This window comes from Musca autumnalis, unplaced genomic scaffold, assembly GCF_047663935.1.
Source record: "Musca autumnalis isolate F117 unplaced genomic scaffold, ASM4766393v1 scaffold_1, whole genome shotgun sequence".
In the NCBI taxonomy this organism is placed as follows: Eukaryota; Metazoa; Arthropoda; class Insecta; order Diptera; family Muscidae; genus Musca; species Musca autumnalis.
In genome coordinates, this window is record NW_027411644.1 from 305,292,281 (window position 1) to 305,309,834 (window position 17,554).

At 38.6% G+C, this 17,554-nt stretch overlaps 1 protein-coding gene across 2 annotated transcripts; it reads left to right on the plus strand.

Moving 5' to 3' along the window:
• Positions 1-1,871: 1,871 nt before the first annotated feature.
• Positions 1,872-9,567, plus strand: pit (probable ATP-dependent RNA helicase pitchoune). 2 transcript variants are annotated; one of them, XM_073962050.1, is made up of 7 exons: positions 1,872-2,102; positions 2,154-2,357; positions 3,677-4,405; positions 4,472-4,773; positions 4,956-5,108; positions 5,179-5,349; positions 8,988-9,567. In XM_073962050.1, exons 1-7 carry the CDS (start codon positions 1,979-1,981, stop codon positions 9,321-9,323), a joined length of 2,019 nt encoding a protein of 672 aa, XP_073818151.1. In that variant the 5' UTR covers positions 1,872-1,978; the 3' UTR covers positions 9,324-9,567. The 2 variants fall into 2 exon arrangements, with proteins under 2 accessions (XP_073818151.1, XP_073818150.1); XM_073962049.1 differs by having other exon boundaries at positions 1,899-2,357.
• Positions 9,568-17,554: the final 7,987 nt, after the last annotated feature.

Consider the following 17,554-nt stretch of genomic DNA (forward strand, 5'->3'; position numbering starts at 1 on the left):
TTTTTAATAGTAGAATTATCAAAAGAGAGAACTGTCAAAATTGCTCTCACGTAACAAGTTTTGCACAAAAGTAAAGGAACGGAAAAACAGTAGATCTGGCAGCAATGTCAAAAAAACAAATATGGCTGCTTAAAAATAACAACAAACATAATAACTGTTTTTAATTTTTTATTTCACTGGTTTACATTTTTTATTATTTATATTAGGTCGGTACAATAACTCAAAAGTTTGTTCAAATTTGAACAAACTTTTACAAAATGCTGTTCGATAACAAACTTGTTCAGTGAAAGAGAACTGGGAGGTGTTGCAAGTACTTGCAAGAAATTACAAATACTTTTTACTGTGCGCGTTGTTTTTTTTTTCTTTTTTTGTCTTAATTGTCAAATGAATGTCGAATCTGCAGTTTGACAGATTTTTCCACTTTTTCTACCACGAAATTTCTCGGGTAGAAACTAGTAAAAGAGGAAGGCATTTTGGCATGCTCTCTCTTAAATTTTCCTTCAAGCTTTACTACTTTTCGAATTACAAATGGTAGAACTGGTAAAACTTAAGGAAACTTTAACGTAAAGGAACAAAGCTATTAGGCCTGTGCGATAACTTTGCAAGTAAAAAGTATTTGCAAGTTCTTGCAACTACTTGCAAGTCTTCTCAGTTCTCTTTTACTGAACAAGTTTGTTATCGAATAGCATTTCGTAAAAGTTTGTGCAAATTTGTACAAACTTTTGGGTTATCGTACAGACCTATTATTTTAAACAATTAAATCATAGGTGTGTTCGTTTACTCAATAATTTGTACAAATTTGTACAAGTCCAGTAACTTCTTGTAAACTACTAAAGGCCTGCGTACATAAAGGCCTGCGTACATAAGCTGTCCTGCCTGCTTACCTTGCTTACTTCTGATAAAAGAATAAAAAAGAAATGGGCAACCCAGTTCGAAATTTCCTCGGCCTTCTTTATTCTTTTATTTTTATTATGTCAAAAATGAAGCCGGAAAGCAAGGCAATCAGGCAGAGCAGTTTATGTACGCAGGCCTTAAGCTGCCTTGCCTGAATGCCTTGCTTTCCATCTTCATTTCTGACGTAATAAAAATAAAAGAATAAAGAAGGCCGTGCAAATTTCGAACTGGGTTGCCCTTTTCTTTTTTATCCTTTTATCAGAAGCAAGCAAGGCAGCTTATGTTCTCACCCCTTAAGGTCTTTTGCATTGTAATGTAGAGTAAAGGAACAGCATCCAGTAACAATTTGTACAAATGTTGACTAAAGTCGAAGGTCACACTAGAATGGTTTCATTGAAACTTTTAGGTATTTATAGATCGAGTTCCCCACTACAGCAACTTTATGATATCACTCTACTGTGAAACTCGACCTAGGAACCCTTAGTCGAAGGTCACACTAGAGTGGTCTCATGGAAACTTTTAGGGATTCTTAAATCGAGTTCCCCACTACAGCAACTTCATGATTTTACTCTAGTATGGACATCGACCTAGGAACCCTGGATTTCATGAAATTGTTTCAATGAAACCATCTAGTGTGACCTTCGACTTATTTTCATGAAATTGTTTCAATGAAACACTCTAGTGTGACCTTCGACAAACGAACACACATCATAGCTCTGTTCCAGAACTAAAAAGTTTTTACAATTTTTACCACTTTTACACAGTTTGAGTTCCCATATACAAAATTTATATGAAAATCGTTTACGACTTTTACAACTTTTACCACTTTATAAAGTACGGGAACAGGCCACACGTTTGACAGCTCGCGGCGCCATCGGCTTGTTTGATTGCCCTTCTACTGCAACAATGGAAATTCGACTTTTCGCTTTTCTCTATAACCAAAAGTCGTCTACGTTTTTTAGACTAATCAAAAAGTTAATTAATCGAAAGTCGACTTACGTATCCCTGGTTCAAAACACGTGAAACGTGCAACACAACTAAACGCTAGATTCACTTTGGAAGTTTATTTTAAAGTTGTTTAAAAATGTCAATACGTGAAAAATTATTAATGAAAAAGATTAAAAAACGTGAGAAAATGAAGAAGGAGTTGGCCCAAAAGAAGGGAGCAGCAAAACCACCCAAACCAACGCCAAAAAATGAGGAAGATGGTAAGAATGATTTGTGTAGTGGCGTTACAAATAAAAACACTTCTTTTCTAGATGAAGTTGATGAAGATTTCCAGCAAGTTCCACAAAAGAAATTACCCAAAAAAGAACAGAAACCAAACAAAAAGAAACAACAAATGCAAGTTGTAAATTCTGATTCTGAAAGTGACGACGATGATGATGAGGACGAGGAAGAAAATGAAGAAAGCAGTGGTGACGAAGAGGAAAATGAGAATGAAGCTGATAATAATGATGATGGTAAGTTGCGGGAGGGAGCTACATCTCTCCAAAAATAATAGAGTTGTTGGGATAAGGTGCACATTTGGAGAGAGACAGAGACTATAACATGTTGCATGTTGTTGGACGAAAGCATGTTTTTTAATAGTTCTACTGTTGCGGCTACCACGCGGAACAAAAACGAAATTAATATAAATGTATTGCACATTTTGGATATTATAATTATTGCGCCAAGAATTACGGTCAACTCCCAAATTTGGCTTCGGCTTCCCGAGATATGGGCCTCCGAAGTTCCGAAAATTCCCTGGTTAAATGTCGCCTATTTAGAGCAAATTTTTAATTTAAAAGATATTTTGTTACCGTGCCCTAGATTTGCTCCTGTCCATAGCAGAAAGTCTTAAATCCCCCCTGTATGTATAGAAAAAAGATTATAATTTGATCCGAGCTTATTGCTTAAACTCAAATTATTCCCCAACTTTTAAAATGATTGAAAATATTTTGGAAAACGCAGAATAGGAATCGTCCCTGTAGTTCAGCGTGGCGGGTGTGCTTAAATTTGCGACAAGGTGAGATTGAAGGCAGTTGTTGATGGAGAAATTACGCCCGTCGTTTTATTCATAATGTTAGAATGGTTGAAAGTTTGGCTTATATTTCCTTTAGTTACCGCTCTCGGAAATATTTGGAGTATGTTCCACAGATAGTCTTTTTTGTACAGATTCCAGCCATATATTATTTTCTTCTGGGAAATGTATACTTCTCGAGATATAGTCACCTGAAGTCCCGAAAATTCCCTTGTGTATAGGCCGACTACTTACAAAAAAACATAAGATTTAAAATATGTATATTTTGTTCCCGTACCCGACATTTGTACCTGTCCATAGGAGAATTTCTTAAAACTGCTACTTAGAAAAAAAAAAAACACAAATAAAAAGGTATAAATCCGAGTGGTAGCTAAGCGCAAAAATATCAAATTTAGTTTTTCCATGCCGAAATATTAAAAATGTGCCTTATCTGTCGTTGATTCTAGTCCCAACAATCGATGGATTGTCGGATGTAGAAACCGTACTTGCAGAAAATGTCTACAGAGTCACAAGTTTCTTAATATATTTGTTGTTGTTGTATCTTTACCTATGCCCTTCTCTCCAATAACTTATGTACTAAAAATGATGATTCAAAGGCGAATTCGAAATAGGTCCAAAGACAAGTTAATGTCTTTTGGTGGGCCAATAATATCATGTGATATATAAATAACTGATTTTCCAAAAATATATATTTTTTTTTTTTCAAAACGCATTTTTTTATAAATTTGTATTAATAAATTTGCTTTTTTAACATTTCAGATTCCGAAGAAAGTGAAGAAGACGAAGAGGAGGATGACGAGGAAGAAGAGGAAGTACCTGCGAAAAAAGCCAAAACTGAAACTAGCAAAAAAGACAAGAAAGCAAAAAAATCTTCTGTTGAAGAACAAGGCTTTGAGGAGCTAGATCCAACAGCAGCGGCAGAAGCCTTGTCTAAACGTGATAATTCTGATCGTTCATTTGCCTCTCTGAAAGGCATTGTTTCCGAACCTACACTAAAAGCCATCGAACAAATGGGTTTCAGTGAAATGACCGAAATTCAGGCTAAATCCTTACCACCTCTACTAGAAGGTCGTGATTTAGTGGGTGCTGCTCGTACTGGTTCGGGAAAAACATTGGCATTTTTAATTCCCGCTGTTGAGTTAATTTACAAATTACGTTTTATGCCAAGAAATGGTACCGGTGTCATTATCATCTCCCCCACCAGAGAATTGTCCATGCAGACATTTGGTGTCCTTAAAGAATTAATGACCTATCATCATCACACCTACGGCTTGGTTATGGGTGGTTCAAATCGTCAAGTGGAAAATGAGAAACTTAGTAAAGGTGTTAATATTCTTGTTGCCACACCGGGACGTTTATTGGATCATTTGCAAAACTCCCCAGACTTTTTGTACAAAAATCTACAATGTCTAGTTATTGATGAGGTTGATCGTATTTTGGAAATTGGTTTTGAGGAAGAGTTGAAACAAATTGTCAATCTTTTGCCAAGTATGTTATACAAAAAACTATCATTTGTTTTAGTAGAAATTAATGTGTTTGCATTCTTTCTTGCAGAACGCCGTCAAACAATGTTGTTCTCTGCCACACAGACTGAAAAAATCGATGCCTTGTCCAAGTTGGCCTTGAAAAAAGAACCCATTTATGTTGGTGTTGATGATAACAAGGAGACAGCCACTGTCAGTGGTTTGGAGCAGGGTTATATTGTGTGTCCCTCGGAAAAACGCCTGCTTGTATTGTTTACTTTCTTGAAAAAGAATCGCAAGAAGAAGGTTATGGTATTCTTCTCGTCCTGCATGTCTGTGAAATATCATCATGAGCTATTTAATTATATTGATTTGCCAGTAACATCCATACATGTAAGTAGCTGCTTACATATGCTCTCTTCCAGAAACTGCAAAATTGTTCTATTTTCGAATTTGTTGACAAATTTGTAAAGGAACATTTTAAAAATAGTAGACTCTTGCAGATTCTGGAACAGAGGAAGAACTAGTTATTTAGATTTTAATATTAATGTTTTTATTTGCTTGCCTTTCTCTAGGGTAAACAAAAACAAACCAAACGCACCACAACTTTCTTCCAATTCTGCAATGCCTCTGAGGGAATTTTGCTTTGTACAGATGTTGCTGCCCGTGGCTTGGACATTCCTCAAGTAGATTGGATTGTACAATTTGATCCTCCAGATGATCCAAAAGTATAGCATTTTAACCTCTTTATTCTGTTTTACTGTTCTAAAGTAAATTTGCTTTATTCTTTTTTAATAGGAATATATTCATCGTGTTGGTCGTACCGCCCGTGGTACTGGTAGTTCTGGCCATGCCTTACTTATGTTACGTCCCGAAGAACTAGGTTTCTTGCGCTATTTGAAAGCAGCCAAGGTTCCATTGAATGAATTTGAATTCTCATGGAATAAAATTGCCGATATTCAATTACAGGTGAGATGAAATGAAAAATATTTTAGAAAATACAAAAATTTCAGAACAATTTTGTTCAAGGGTTGTGTGGTTAGTTGTTTACTTTGTTCGGTGCCGTTTAACGTAGAGAGTCCTAATAGAACAGTATCAGAATGTATTCGTTATTTTGAGGATTTTAGCCACTTTGTTTTAGACGCGTTATATATTTGGGATTTCCTATAAGAAAACATCTTCCCGCAGGAACTTTTCGATGGTCTACGTATTGATGAAGCCCCCAATATAACTTATCGCCTCAGTTATAGCGTATTAAATATTAAGGATGACTTCCCACAGCAACACCCAGGAAGTTACTGCCACGAATACATCTTATCGGGCTTTTGATCATGAAGATGTACCGGAAGAATATGCGTCTCTTAGTGTCATGGCTCCTCATGACTGTTGTATTTGTAAGGATGGTGTTCAAACATCATAACTTGCCACATTATGACCTTTCGCGTTATAACTACAGCCCAATAGCTATCGGTTAAGGTGTTGATGACTACATTCGGCATATCTTTCCTTTACCGACAGTATTCGGAAAAATATGAAACAATTACCACATATAGTGCTTTTTATGCTGATTCCAACGCTGTATAATTTTTGTTTGGGAAATGTATACTTCCCGAGATATGGGCCTTTGAAGTTCAGAAAATTCCCCTTGTTTAAAGGCCGGCTACTTAGAGAAAAATTTTAATTTAAAAGAAAATTTTGTTCCCGTTCCCGAGATTGGCTCCTGTCCATAGGAGAAAGTCCCAAATCCCCGGCCGAAGGCCGTCTAATAAATGAATCTTACGATTTTTGAAAAAAATGCAAACTGTCGGCAAAGGAAAGTTGTTCCCTACATTCCTATGCTTCAGCTTGTCGCAGATAGCTGTGACATGCAAGAACGTTTTCAATATTATATCTGGTGTGATCAGAAGTATCTTGATATAGTTAGTGATCGAAATTGTTCTACCATTGCAGAACGTGCAAGCATTCGCCCACTTAGTGATTTACATGACGTTTGGAGGAGGTGGAATCCACCTAAGTTATAGGTTCCGCAAATATCACCTTGACCGGAGGGGGGCTTAGTTGTTCTCCTCAAACAGTGTGCACGGTATGAAAGACTTTTTGAATGGCCAAGCGATGTTCTGTGGCATAGCCTGTTTTGGCTATATTTTCGACTAATATAATCGGAAATTGGAAATGTTGTCGTAATGTCACAATAAAGAATCCAAGAAGACGATCAAAAACTTCGAAGCTGTTTCTGGTGCTGGGAGAAGTAGTACCCAAGGCTCTTCGTTTATGGCGCCAAAAGTTAGATCGTTTTGTACAATTTACATTTGCTTACATCCGTGCTTAGCTTCAGTAATAGGAAACTCTGCCCATTTTTCAAGACTTCGGCAATGCTGGCTAATTCCGCTGTTTCAATACATTTAGATGATTTAATGTTCCAGATGACATTTGCAGTATGATCCAACGTGTAAACTGTGATGGGCATTTCTTCACCGGAGGAGAGCTCACGCGACGAAATATGTACTCTTTTTCTTCCCCTTAAACCTCTGGGATTGCTAGAAAACGTCTCCAGGTCCTCCTTGGCTGGAAGAGATCTTTTGGAGATCGTTTGTTAGTGTTCATTGGTCCATAGTAGTTCTGGTGTCAGGTCAGTTGGGTTTGCAAGTGACTCAAAAGAACCAGACCATAAAGAATCTGGAGACAGGTGAGTGGTGTTAGCTGGGCAGCAAAACAAAGGCAGTGTGTTGTGTAATGGTTCCAATTCACATGCAGGGCTTGTGTTGGGTATCGTCGCATCCATTCAGGGCTAGTATGAATTGATACGGTTGCATCGTCCGGATCTAAACGGCATAAAACCACTCGTGTTGTTCTTGACAGCTGGAGTTCTTTTGTGGGGTTGGTCTCCGAACACGGCAATAAAATCCAAGCCTGCCAGATAGGCTCGTTGATCATGTTGTTGTAATACACCTATAAAATCTTCGTCTTCTCATGATGATGGTACACTGGAGTAGGCACCATATTCTGGCAGGCTTGAATATTCTTCCACGCTAACATTTGCATACCACACTGGTGCCGCATAGCTTACAACAGACCGGCCTATTGCTAGGTTTATTTGTCAGCAGCACAAGTGCTGCCGGCCAGTGACTTGAGGACATTGTTACTACTTCTGTTCTTGTCGCAAATTGCTGTGGCTTGGGCGGACGCCTTCAACATGCTATCGAAAGTTACACCCAATATTTTAGGGTAGTTATTGGTCGGAATCAATACACCATCGACCAATATGTTCACTGGGAGTCTCATTTCAGCCTTTCAAGTGGTGAACAGTGTGACAGTGGATTTAGCGGCGGATATTTTCATATTCCTCGAATGGAAGAACTGCACTAGGTTAGCTTATTAGACATTTAACCTATCGCGTGCAATCATCCGCATACATTACGATGTCTATGCCGTCATGTAGATGTTAAACAGCTCCTCCTTGGGGAGCTCCCTGTTTCACTCTACGAGTTTGGACTTCCTGTTATCTGAATTCCACAAACGACTTGCGTCCGCACGTATAGTTCCAACGTTTCAAACACTACTGGAGGGAAGTATTCTCTGTATTCTCGAACAGCTTGACATGGTTGATTGTATTGAATGCCTTCAACAAGTCATTGACAATCATGACCACGCGGTCGCACGGCCTGTTCTGGTCCAGTCCTCGACTGATATGTGTGGATATGGCGTGTAATGATGTTGTGGTGCTGTGTATTTTCCGAAATCCATGCTGATGTTGGGAAACTGAGAATCTACTTCTCATCGTCGAAAAAATAATGGCTACTGGCGGCCGGAGGGAAATTTCTTTTTGTGATATCCTAACCTGGCTTCAGTAGTGGAACCACCATCTGCCAATGGTTTGCACCCGTCTTGCACGCTAAAGCTCTCCGGTTATATTCCCAGGCCAGGAAACATCAAAATTTCAATGGTGGCAAAATAGTTCTCAGTAATGTTGGCGACATTTCCTGAGTATTTGAGCCACGAAAAACTGTGTCGTAGCACTATCACTCTCGGAAAGTTCTCTCAGCTACCCGCGAATATGATGGAATGGGCAGATCTCTGAAGCGGTCAGCTTCCCCTGATGGGTGAAAATGCGGCGTTCAGAGGTTATGAAGTTGGGTGGTTTATTTACGGTAGCTAATGATGAACATTGAAGCCCCAGATGGTTAGCACCAGGCGGTCATTGTCCTCTAAAAACAGCTAATATCGGGCATATAACGCGGGGCTCATAAGAGGTGTTCTGTACGGAGGAATAAAACACATTTTGCGTACCAAATTATCAAACAAACATTTTCAAGTTGTTCCAGTTGACTTTGTTGCTGATATCTCCATATCACAAGAGCATGTGGTAGCAATTTTTGTAGAGAATACGCCGTTGGAAACAAAAGGAAACTAGTAGCTATCGACCGGAATTTTCTTCTTGAGTACATTCCAGGATTTGACTTGTGGTAATGATTTGATCTTTAGTGTATTTGCCAGGGATATGACTCAATGTCGCGGAAAAGGAGACCTGTTTATATGCAGTTGAAACACACTGCCCTGCCTTTCTCTTTCTTTCCTTCTAACATCTTCATATTCTTTCTTTCTTTCAGTTGGAGAAACTCATATCGAAAAATTACTTCCTCAATCAATCGGCCAAGGAGGCATTCAAATCATATGTTCGTGCCTATGATTCGCATCAGTTGAAGACAATATTCGATGTCAACACCCTAGATCTGCAAGCGGTGGCAAAAAGTTTCGGCTTCCTTGTACCTCCCGTTGTGGATCTTAAGGTGGGTGCTGCCAAACGTGTTCGTCCCGAAAAACGTGTCGGCGGTGGTGGTTTTGGTTATTACAAGAACCTCAACAACGACGAAAAGAAACAGCGTATCTTTAAACAAGTTAGTCGTGAACAGCTACAAAAGAAGGGTAAAAATTTCATGCGGTAATACGAGCTGAGAAGATAATTTAAGATGTTTCTAGTTTTATAGTAAAAAATCGAAAAAAAAAACATGCTGCCATTACAAAATTACACATGTTGACTTCTGTGTATTGATGTAAGGGCCATGTTGTTTGTCCATGTGTCCTATAAATATTTTCTTTGTAAAGTTTTATTTTTTTAGTGAAATACCGTGAAAAAATACTAAATCAAGAAAAATCACAATAAAGATTTTATATAATTGTACAAACAAATTTAAACGTTTTTTTTAAGAGTGATTAGCGAGACTCTGAATGTAGTCGATCATACTCGCAATATTGCAAACAAATCTGAGGTTCTGATTCCATGTCCATGGAAAATTTAAGGGACTTTTCTGTATTTACCAATGTTACCGTAAAATCTATGTTGATGCATGCTGCGTGAACGAACATGCCAGTATGTTGTTAATGGACCATCAGAAGTGGACGTGGGGCGACTAGCTTTCTTTTTTCGTTTTTCTGTGTTGGGAGTAGTATTTCCCGGAATGCCTGCTCCGGATTCTTTTGGTCCGTGCCAAGACGGAGGAAAGCCCAGAGCCAATATATTTGTGCTCGGTTTGTCACATCTGCATCGTCACCCTTATCCAATCTTCGGTGAAATGCAATAAATGTCAGTAGTGGGTGCATCTAAGGGGTTGCTTGTCCACTGGAGGGACTATATGATGACATGCTACGCCGTCGTCGTCAGATTAAGAACAACAGCACGCACACGCAGCAATTAACACCAGCCGCTGTTGTTCCAATCCCAGAAAATGCATCCTATCTGCAATTTAATTGCAATGGACTGCGTTGTGAGATCGAGGAAATAGGGGATTTCGTGAATCGGAAGAAGGCCAAGGTCTCGGATGTGCAGGAAACCAAGCTCAACAACAACTGCAGCTTACAGCGCTGTCCTGGTTACAACGTATTGAGGAAGGATTGAACCAGAAGTGGAGGTTGGGAGATTTGCTTTCCTATTGCACCAGTCTGTTCAATACAGATGGGGGTAGCAGTTAGGTGTGGAATTGTCGAGGTAGCGTTGCTGAACGTACATATACATCCAGCCGGTAAATAGCTGCATTTCAGGTTACAGGCCTAGCATTAGACCGTTTTTGGTAGGTCATAATCGTCTGGTATTGAAGGAATGTAATGTAATGTGTTGGAGCATTCGGTCCTCGGGAACGACCTGAGGGGTACAGCGTTGGCTGAGCCGATTGATAGCTCTACGTTTTGCACGACCAATGAGGATACCCCTACCAGAATTTGAGGAGAGTGTCACAGTTTTGCCCGACATAACCATCGTGTCACCTGGTCTGATAAATAGCGTTGCCTGGCAACCCGTCATTTCTCTTGGATCAGACCATCACCTTATAATTGTCTACATAAGCAGACCGCCCGATTTCATCACCTCCGAAGGCCGCACTTTCGTCAATCAGAGAGTTCACTAATCACATCTTCAGAGATCTACCCAATACTTCTGATGTTCGGGTAGCGGAAAGGACGTTCCGCGACATCATCACGGCTGCCATATATACCTGCTGGTCGAATACCCGAAATGAGACCAAACTCCTAGCGGAACCGACGGGATTAGTAAATGAGTTTCGTCGAGTCAACCCCAGAGTCAAGGAGTTGATACTGGTGGTTAATTGGTCGGCGAGCATAAGCGGAACAAGTGGTTAAATCATCCGAAGAGTTGCAGCATTGGAGCCGGTATAAGTGGATTGTGGGATAAGTTGGGTCACTCTCGAACCCTGGAAGGAGGAAAGATAGGACCTCAAAGCCTGCGTACATAAGCTGCCTTGCCTGATTGCCTTACTTTCCTGCTTCATTTCTGACATAATAAAAATAAAAGAATAAAGAAGGCCGAGAAAATTTCGAACAGGGTTGCCCTTTTCTTTTTTATTCTTTAATCAGATGCAAGCAAGGTAAGCAGGCAAGGCAGCTTATGTACTCACCCCTTCAAGGCCTGGGTACACAAGCTCCTCGCCTGATTGCCTTGCTTTCCTGCTTCATTTCTAACATAATAAAAATAGAAGAATAAAGAAGGCAAATTTCGAACAGGGTTGCCCTTTTTATTTTTTTATCAGAAGCAAGGCAAGCAGGTAAGGCAGCTTATGTACCTAGGCCTTTAGTCATGCCAAGCGTCAGAAATAGCTATCTAGTTGCCGATCATCAGCATGAATTACGTAAGCCGCACAGCACGACAACAGCGCTGCAAGCCATCTCCACACATACATACATATTTGTCAAGGACTCAACCAGAGACCGCCTTGTTATAGAACAGTGGTGGTGGCGCTTGACTTATCAAAAGCCTTTGATACTGTCAGACACTCTACGCTGTTTGAGGATATTGAGCAGACAACCCTCCGGCCAAGTCTGAAACGTTGGATAATTAATTAATGTGGACGCCAGTCGTACGTGGAATTCAGGAACAAGAAATCCAAACCCCGTAGAGTGAAACAGGGAGTTCCCTAAGGTGAGGTGATATCTCCGGAACTGTTTAAACTCTACCTCTCCTGTATTCCGCCCCCTCCAGAGGGCATTGAGATCGTAACGTATGTGGATGATTGTACGATCCTGGCGTCAGGTACTTACCCTGATGACATCTGTGGGAGACTGAACTCCTATTTAGCCGATCTCACCAACTTTTTCCACGGGAGGAATATGCAGATTTCCGCCACAAAATCTTCACTCGCTCTGTTCACCACGTGGACAGCGCAGTTTGGACGAGAGTTGAATGTCATGGTAGACGATAGCGGAATTCCGACCACACACCGCCCCTAAATTTTAGGGTTAACACATTCGACACTACATTCAAGTCGTGCGCACACGCCACAGCTATCTGCGACAAACTAAAGAAGCAGGAACAAAGTCCTCAAGTCCCTAGTCCCCTTGTTGACCACATATAACGCGATAGGTCGGTCTGTGGTAAGCTGTGCGGCGCCAGTTTGGTCCCCGAATTTATAAGATATGCAATGAAAAAATATTCAAACTTGTCAGAATGCCGCCCTGAGAACAGCAACAGGGTGGTTCCTCAAGTCTTCAGTGGACCATCTACATGATGAGGCAACGATTATTCCGGTGCAGCAACACAATGAGATGCTTGTTGCAGTACTTGCACGGGGGTTACCAATCACCATCTGCTAGCTAGGCTCGACATACCCAGGAAGGATATTCATGCTCTAGAGAGGGAGGTCCAACAATATCGGAGAGAAACCCTAGATCAACAAACATAAAAATAATAATAAAGTCCTCGGAGTACATCCCCCATTTATCGCAACTGAGGAGCGTCAGCAGCCACGACAAACCAGAGTAGTTTTGGCTGAACTACATTCAGGATATTGCAGTCGTCTAAATTGTTATTGGGCAAATATCGATCGCGCCGTGCAAAACATCTGCCCAGCATGCGGCATGGACCCTTTTCGACTGCCCTGCCACACCTACTCATCAAACTCCAGTGGATCTGTGATTACATCCCATCGAAGCAGTCACTTTCCTGGAACTAGAGATATACCCAGAGCCAGACAGAGCAGAAGAACGAACACACAATAATAAACACTGTTAGAACAACAACCCCCACCAATCGCAGCTGCCAAAGCAAGCATAAGTGATTTTATTCCGGTAAAGATTCGTACCATGAAGCTGCCTCAAGTTGTATGTCACGATACCCAACACATGTCTTGCATGTGGATTGGGATACACGCTGCATTTGTTCAAATTCCCATGGTCATTAGACCTATATTTTGTCCCCATACAGGAGCATAGGGCTTCCACAAAGCATCGCCCTTACTCAATTAGTTACCGATGTTTTTGCATCTTCCTAAGTAAGGCTAGTTCTTAAGTTATTGTTCGCCGCCAGGTGTTTCTTTGTCGACCTCGTTTTGTAATCTTTGAGATTCCATTCAAGCGTCGTTCTGATTATGTTATGAAAATTTTCTAAGATTAATCTGCTTTTGTATGGGTTCCAGATTCATCCGCTTCCACAGATCTATGTTACTTATGGTGTTGGGCCAGGATATCCTGCATATGATCCTGAGGCATTTGTATATGAATCCCCGTAGCTTTTGCGTGATGGTGTAAGACACAAGTTAGGTTTCACTGCCATATAGCAGAATCGGGTTTATAGTGATTCGAATATTTTAAGCTTGGTTTTCTTGGATATATGAGAGTTTCTCTATACGTGTTGCAGTCGTCCGAATCCTGCTCTCGCTTTGTTTACCCAATTGATTACATCCGTTTCCTCCCCATCACTCGGCTACCGACGTACATATACATATAATTGCTCGGTCTTGTAGCATGATTTGTAATGTGTTACTAGTTCAGTATTCTGTGAGTGGATGTGCATAAAATGAAATGTCTATTGTAAAAATGTACCATATATCGGTTTTTCGTGGAGTATATCTCGAAAACCAAGTAAAAATTTGTTTCATTGCCTTCGCCAACATTTTGAAATCTTATACCTATTAGACAAAATTTTTGTTAAACAGTAGGAGAAATCCGTTTCAGACAATTTGATGTCATGTTCAAACATGGTTTAAGTCATATCGGTTAATAATTTAGTTTGGAATTTAGATTATATAGGCCCTTTCCTTCAAGTACCTCACACCATGGTACAATAAGAAAGGTAGATGCATCGGCGAATTGCTACAACAAAGCAACTTGCTTTGTAATGTAAACTGTCAAAATTTTCGCCAAATGGTCTTTTGTTGTCTCTTTTTATCGCTTGTGTTTGCCTATAAAGTGTAGACATGCTATCTCTTACTTACCGAATCATATGGTTTTTTGTTTTGATTTTTCATGGCGAATTCCTAGTTTTTTGACGTTTTAGATTCGATCAGCTGGGCTGAGGCATCTACCTTTCTAATTGTACCATGCCTCACACGCAAAATTTCAACATCTTCGGGTACTTCGCTCTTCTTCTTCTTTATTTGCCATTCCGTATTCGGGTTTTAGCGATCATACAATTACATAATAAGCTCTGTTCCTTTACGTGCAAGAATCTTCAAGTTTTACCACTTCTTACTCGAAAAGCGTTCCTTTACTTCAGACACCATACAATTCATATGGGAGCAGTTTACAACTTTTACTACTTTTGCCGGTTTTGCTATTTTCAAAAGTAAAGGAACAGACCAATAATAATAATAATTTGGTATATTTAACAAATCAGTTTATTAATTTATATATAGGTTTCTGTTTTTGGCGGCATTCAGAAGAGTTCTTTCATTATGGTGTCCAGTCCAATCTTGAATGTTTTTGATTTTTGTTTGGATAATTGTTTGCAGAAGCTTATATTTTATGTTATTTATTAAGGTGTTGTTTAGTTGGATACCAATATTCTTTCCACGTACAGATTCTTCGAATATTTTCTCGGAATATATGTTAAATAAAAGAGGGGACAATATGCAGCCTTGTCTTACACCTCTTGAAATTGGAACATCGTTAGTTAATTCATTATCTACTTGAATGTTTGCTATCTGTTTCCAGTATAGGTTTTTAATGCAGTTTATGTCTTCCAATCCGATTGAAAGTAGGATCTCCACCCATGGTTTAATAATAAAGGTTAGCTAAAGCTTTCTGTCAGTTTAATTTTTTTCATTCGAGTGTACCTAAAACGTCAAAACAATATACACAATGTGTGTATGTATGTGTGCAGTTTGAATAATATGCCAAACAATTTTAAAAACAATCGAATTCAATGATTTTCAAATTTGTTTTTAGAACATTTGTATGCACAAAATTTGTCAGCTTTGCATTAAAACAATCATTTTATCAAATCCACAATTCGATTATGTGGCGAAACTTTGACACTTCATTCATTTTTCGCGTTTTTTATAAAATGCTCAAAAAAGGTATTGTAAACGAACACACTTGTTGATTTTGTGTTTACTAATTTTGAAGTTTTAGGAATTCAGTAAAAACAAGGGTTCTATAGATTATTTTCATTTAAATCTACCTCTATACTTATACCATGTCTCCACCAATTTATCATGATTTACCGTATCGAAAGCTTTTTCGTAGTGTACGAAACATAAAAATACATCTTTTTGTACCTCTCGACAATTTTGTATTAATACTTGTACAGCTAGTAACGCTTCTCGCTTCTCGTACTTCGCTCACAAGAGTTCAACATAACAGCAGTTTAAGGGCTGTTCGAGGACCCTTTGGGCATTTTGACCGATGGTACTCCTTCTCTCATTAAGATAAATACCCCAAAAGTTTCGATATTTTTGTCTTTTCCCAATACACTGAAAACACAAAACCGAGTGCGTCCGCTATCATACCTATGACACAACAGCCAACTTTTACGAGATGATAGATCTTCATTAAACTCATAATTTTGCCTTTAACGGATTTTTTCTAGCACTTGTAATTTGCGAGAAAATCGCGCTGACGTATCCGCCCCAGTGGCGAAGGCGCCCCATGTTACCATATAAAAACTATCTTACTGTTGCAGCAATACATTTAATTTTAACAAGCAAAAAGTGTTAAGCTGGCGGAAACTTGTACCCTTCGACATGAAATATTCTGAAATAATTAGTTTCCTTTTTGTTACGAAAGTACCAATGTCCACAATTTTACGTGGAAAAGTTTTTTGACCATTGGGAACCCCAAATATTTAATTTTAGCTAATTCGGTCAGCAAAAAACTTGAAAATACCTGAAATCGGGCGATATAGTTACATGGGGGCTATTTCAAAACGTGGACCTATCTCCATAATTTTTGGTGGAGAAGTTTCTTAGTTACTGGGAACCCTTATGCTAATTCGCCCAGAAAATGTAGCTAAAAACGTCAAAATACTAGAAATCGGTCGATACCGTTATATGGGGGCTATACCCAAACGTGGACCGATACAGCCCATCTTCAACCTGCAAACAAATATACGCACATTGCCAAAATTTAAGAGTCCTTTTGAATTTTTGTGGATGCTAGGGTGATTACCACAGACAGAGGGACGGACATGCAAGTAATGCTTTTGATGGTTAAATCCAATAATAAATTCGTTTGTTAATCGTATTAAATATTTTATTTAAATTCAATATTTTTCAAAATTCAAATTATTTTATTGAACACATAAAATATATGTACATATTTATGTGAAGGGAAATTGAAAAGTGACTAAATGGAAAATATGTTTTAACAGAAAATGAAAATTTGCTCTGTTCCAGAACGTATTTTTTACTATAATAATATTTTTTCCTTTTTGTTATCGAAAAATATAGTAAAAATTAGTAGATTCTTGCAGTACTAGAACAGACCAATAAAGCAACAGTTATTTCATATTGCTCTGTTCCAGAACCTGCAAGAAGCTACTATTTTTTACTACGATAACATTTTTTCCTTTATGTTATCGGAAAAAATAGTACAAATTAGTAGATTCTTGCAGTACTGGAACAAACCATATATGTCGGTAGGAGCAGTATTATGTCATGTTCACACGAGCGTTTCAATTACGTTGTTCGCCTGTCGAACGACGTACACGAACTAACCCGTTTCGATAATAATACACCATAAGACACCATTCGTAATTTACAAAAACATAAACAAAATTTCCTTAATTTTTGTTTCCTTGTTTTCACGGAAATTTGAACCGAAAAAATGTATATGCAAAGTGACAACTCATATGTAAAAAACATACCGTGTAAAGTACCCATAAATGAATACGAAAAGCAATAAACTTTCCTTCAAATGTATCTTCTATATTTAACTACACACATTTCATTCATTTTTTCCATGGTTTAATAAGAAAGGTTAGCTAAAGCTTTCTGTCAATTTAATTTTTTTCATTCGAGTATTCCTAAAATGTCAAAACAAAGTACACAATCTGTGTATGTGTGTGTATTGTTTGAAAAATACGCCAAACAATTTTAAAAACAATCGAATTCAATGATTTTTAAAATTGTTTTTAGAATATTTGTTTGGAAGAAATTCTTCGGCTTTGCATTGAAACAATCATTTTATAATATCCACAATTCGATTATGTGGAGAAACCTTGACACTTCATTCATTTTTCGCGTTTTTTATAAAATGCTCGAAATAAGGTATTATAAACAAACCCACTTGTTGCTTTTGTCTTTATTAATTTTGAAGTAATAGGAATTCAGGAAAAAGCAGGGCTCTATAGATTGTTTTCATTTAAACCTACCTCTTTACTTATACCATGATTTTTTCCATAAATTCTGAATAATTTTGCATTTTTAATATATTTTTTATATGTTTCTATTTT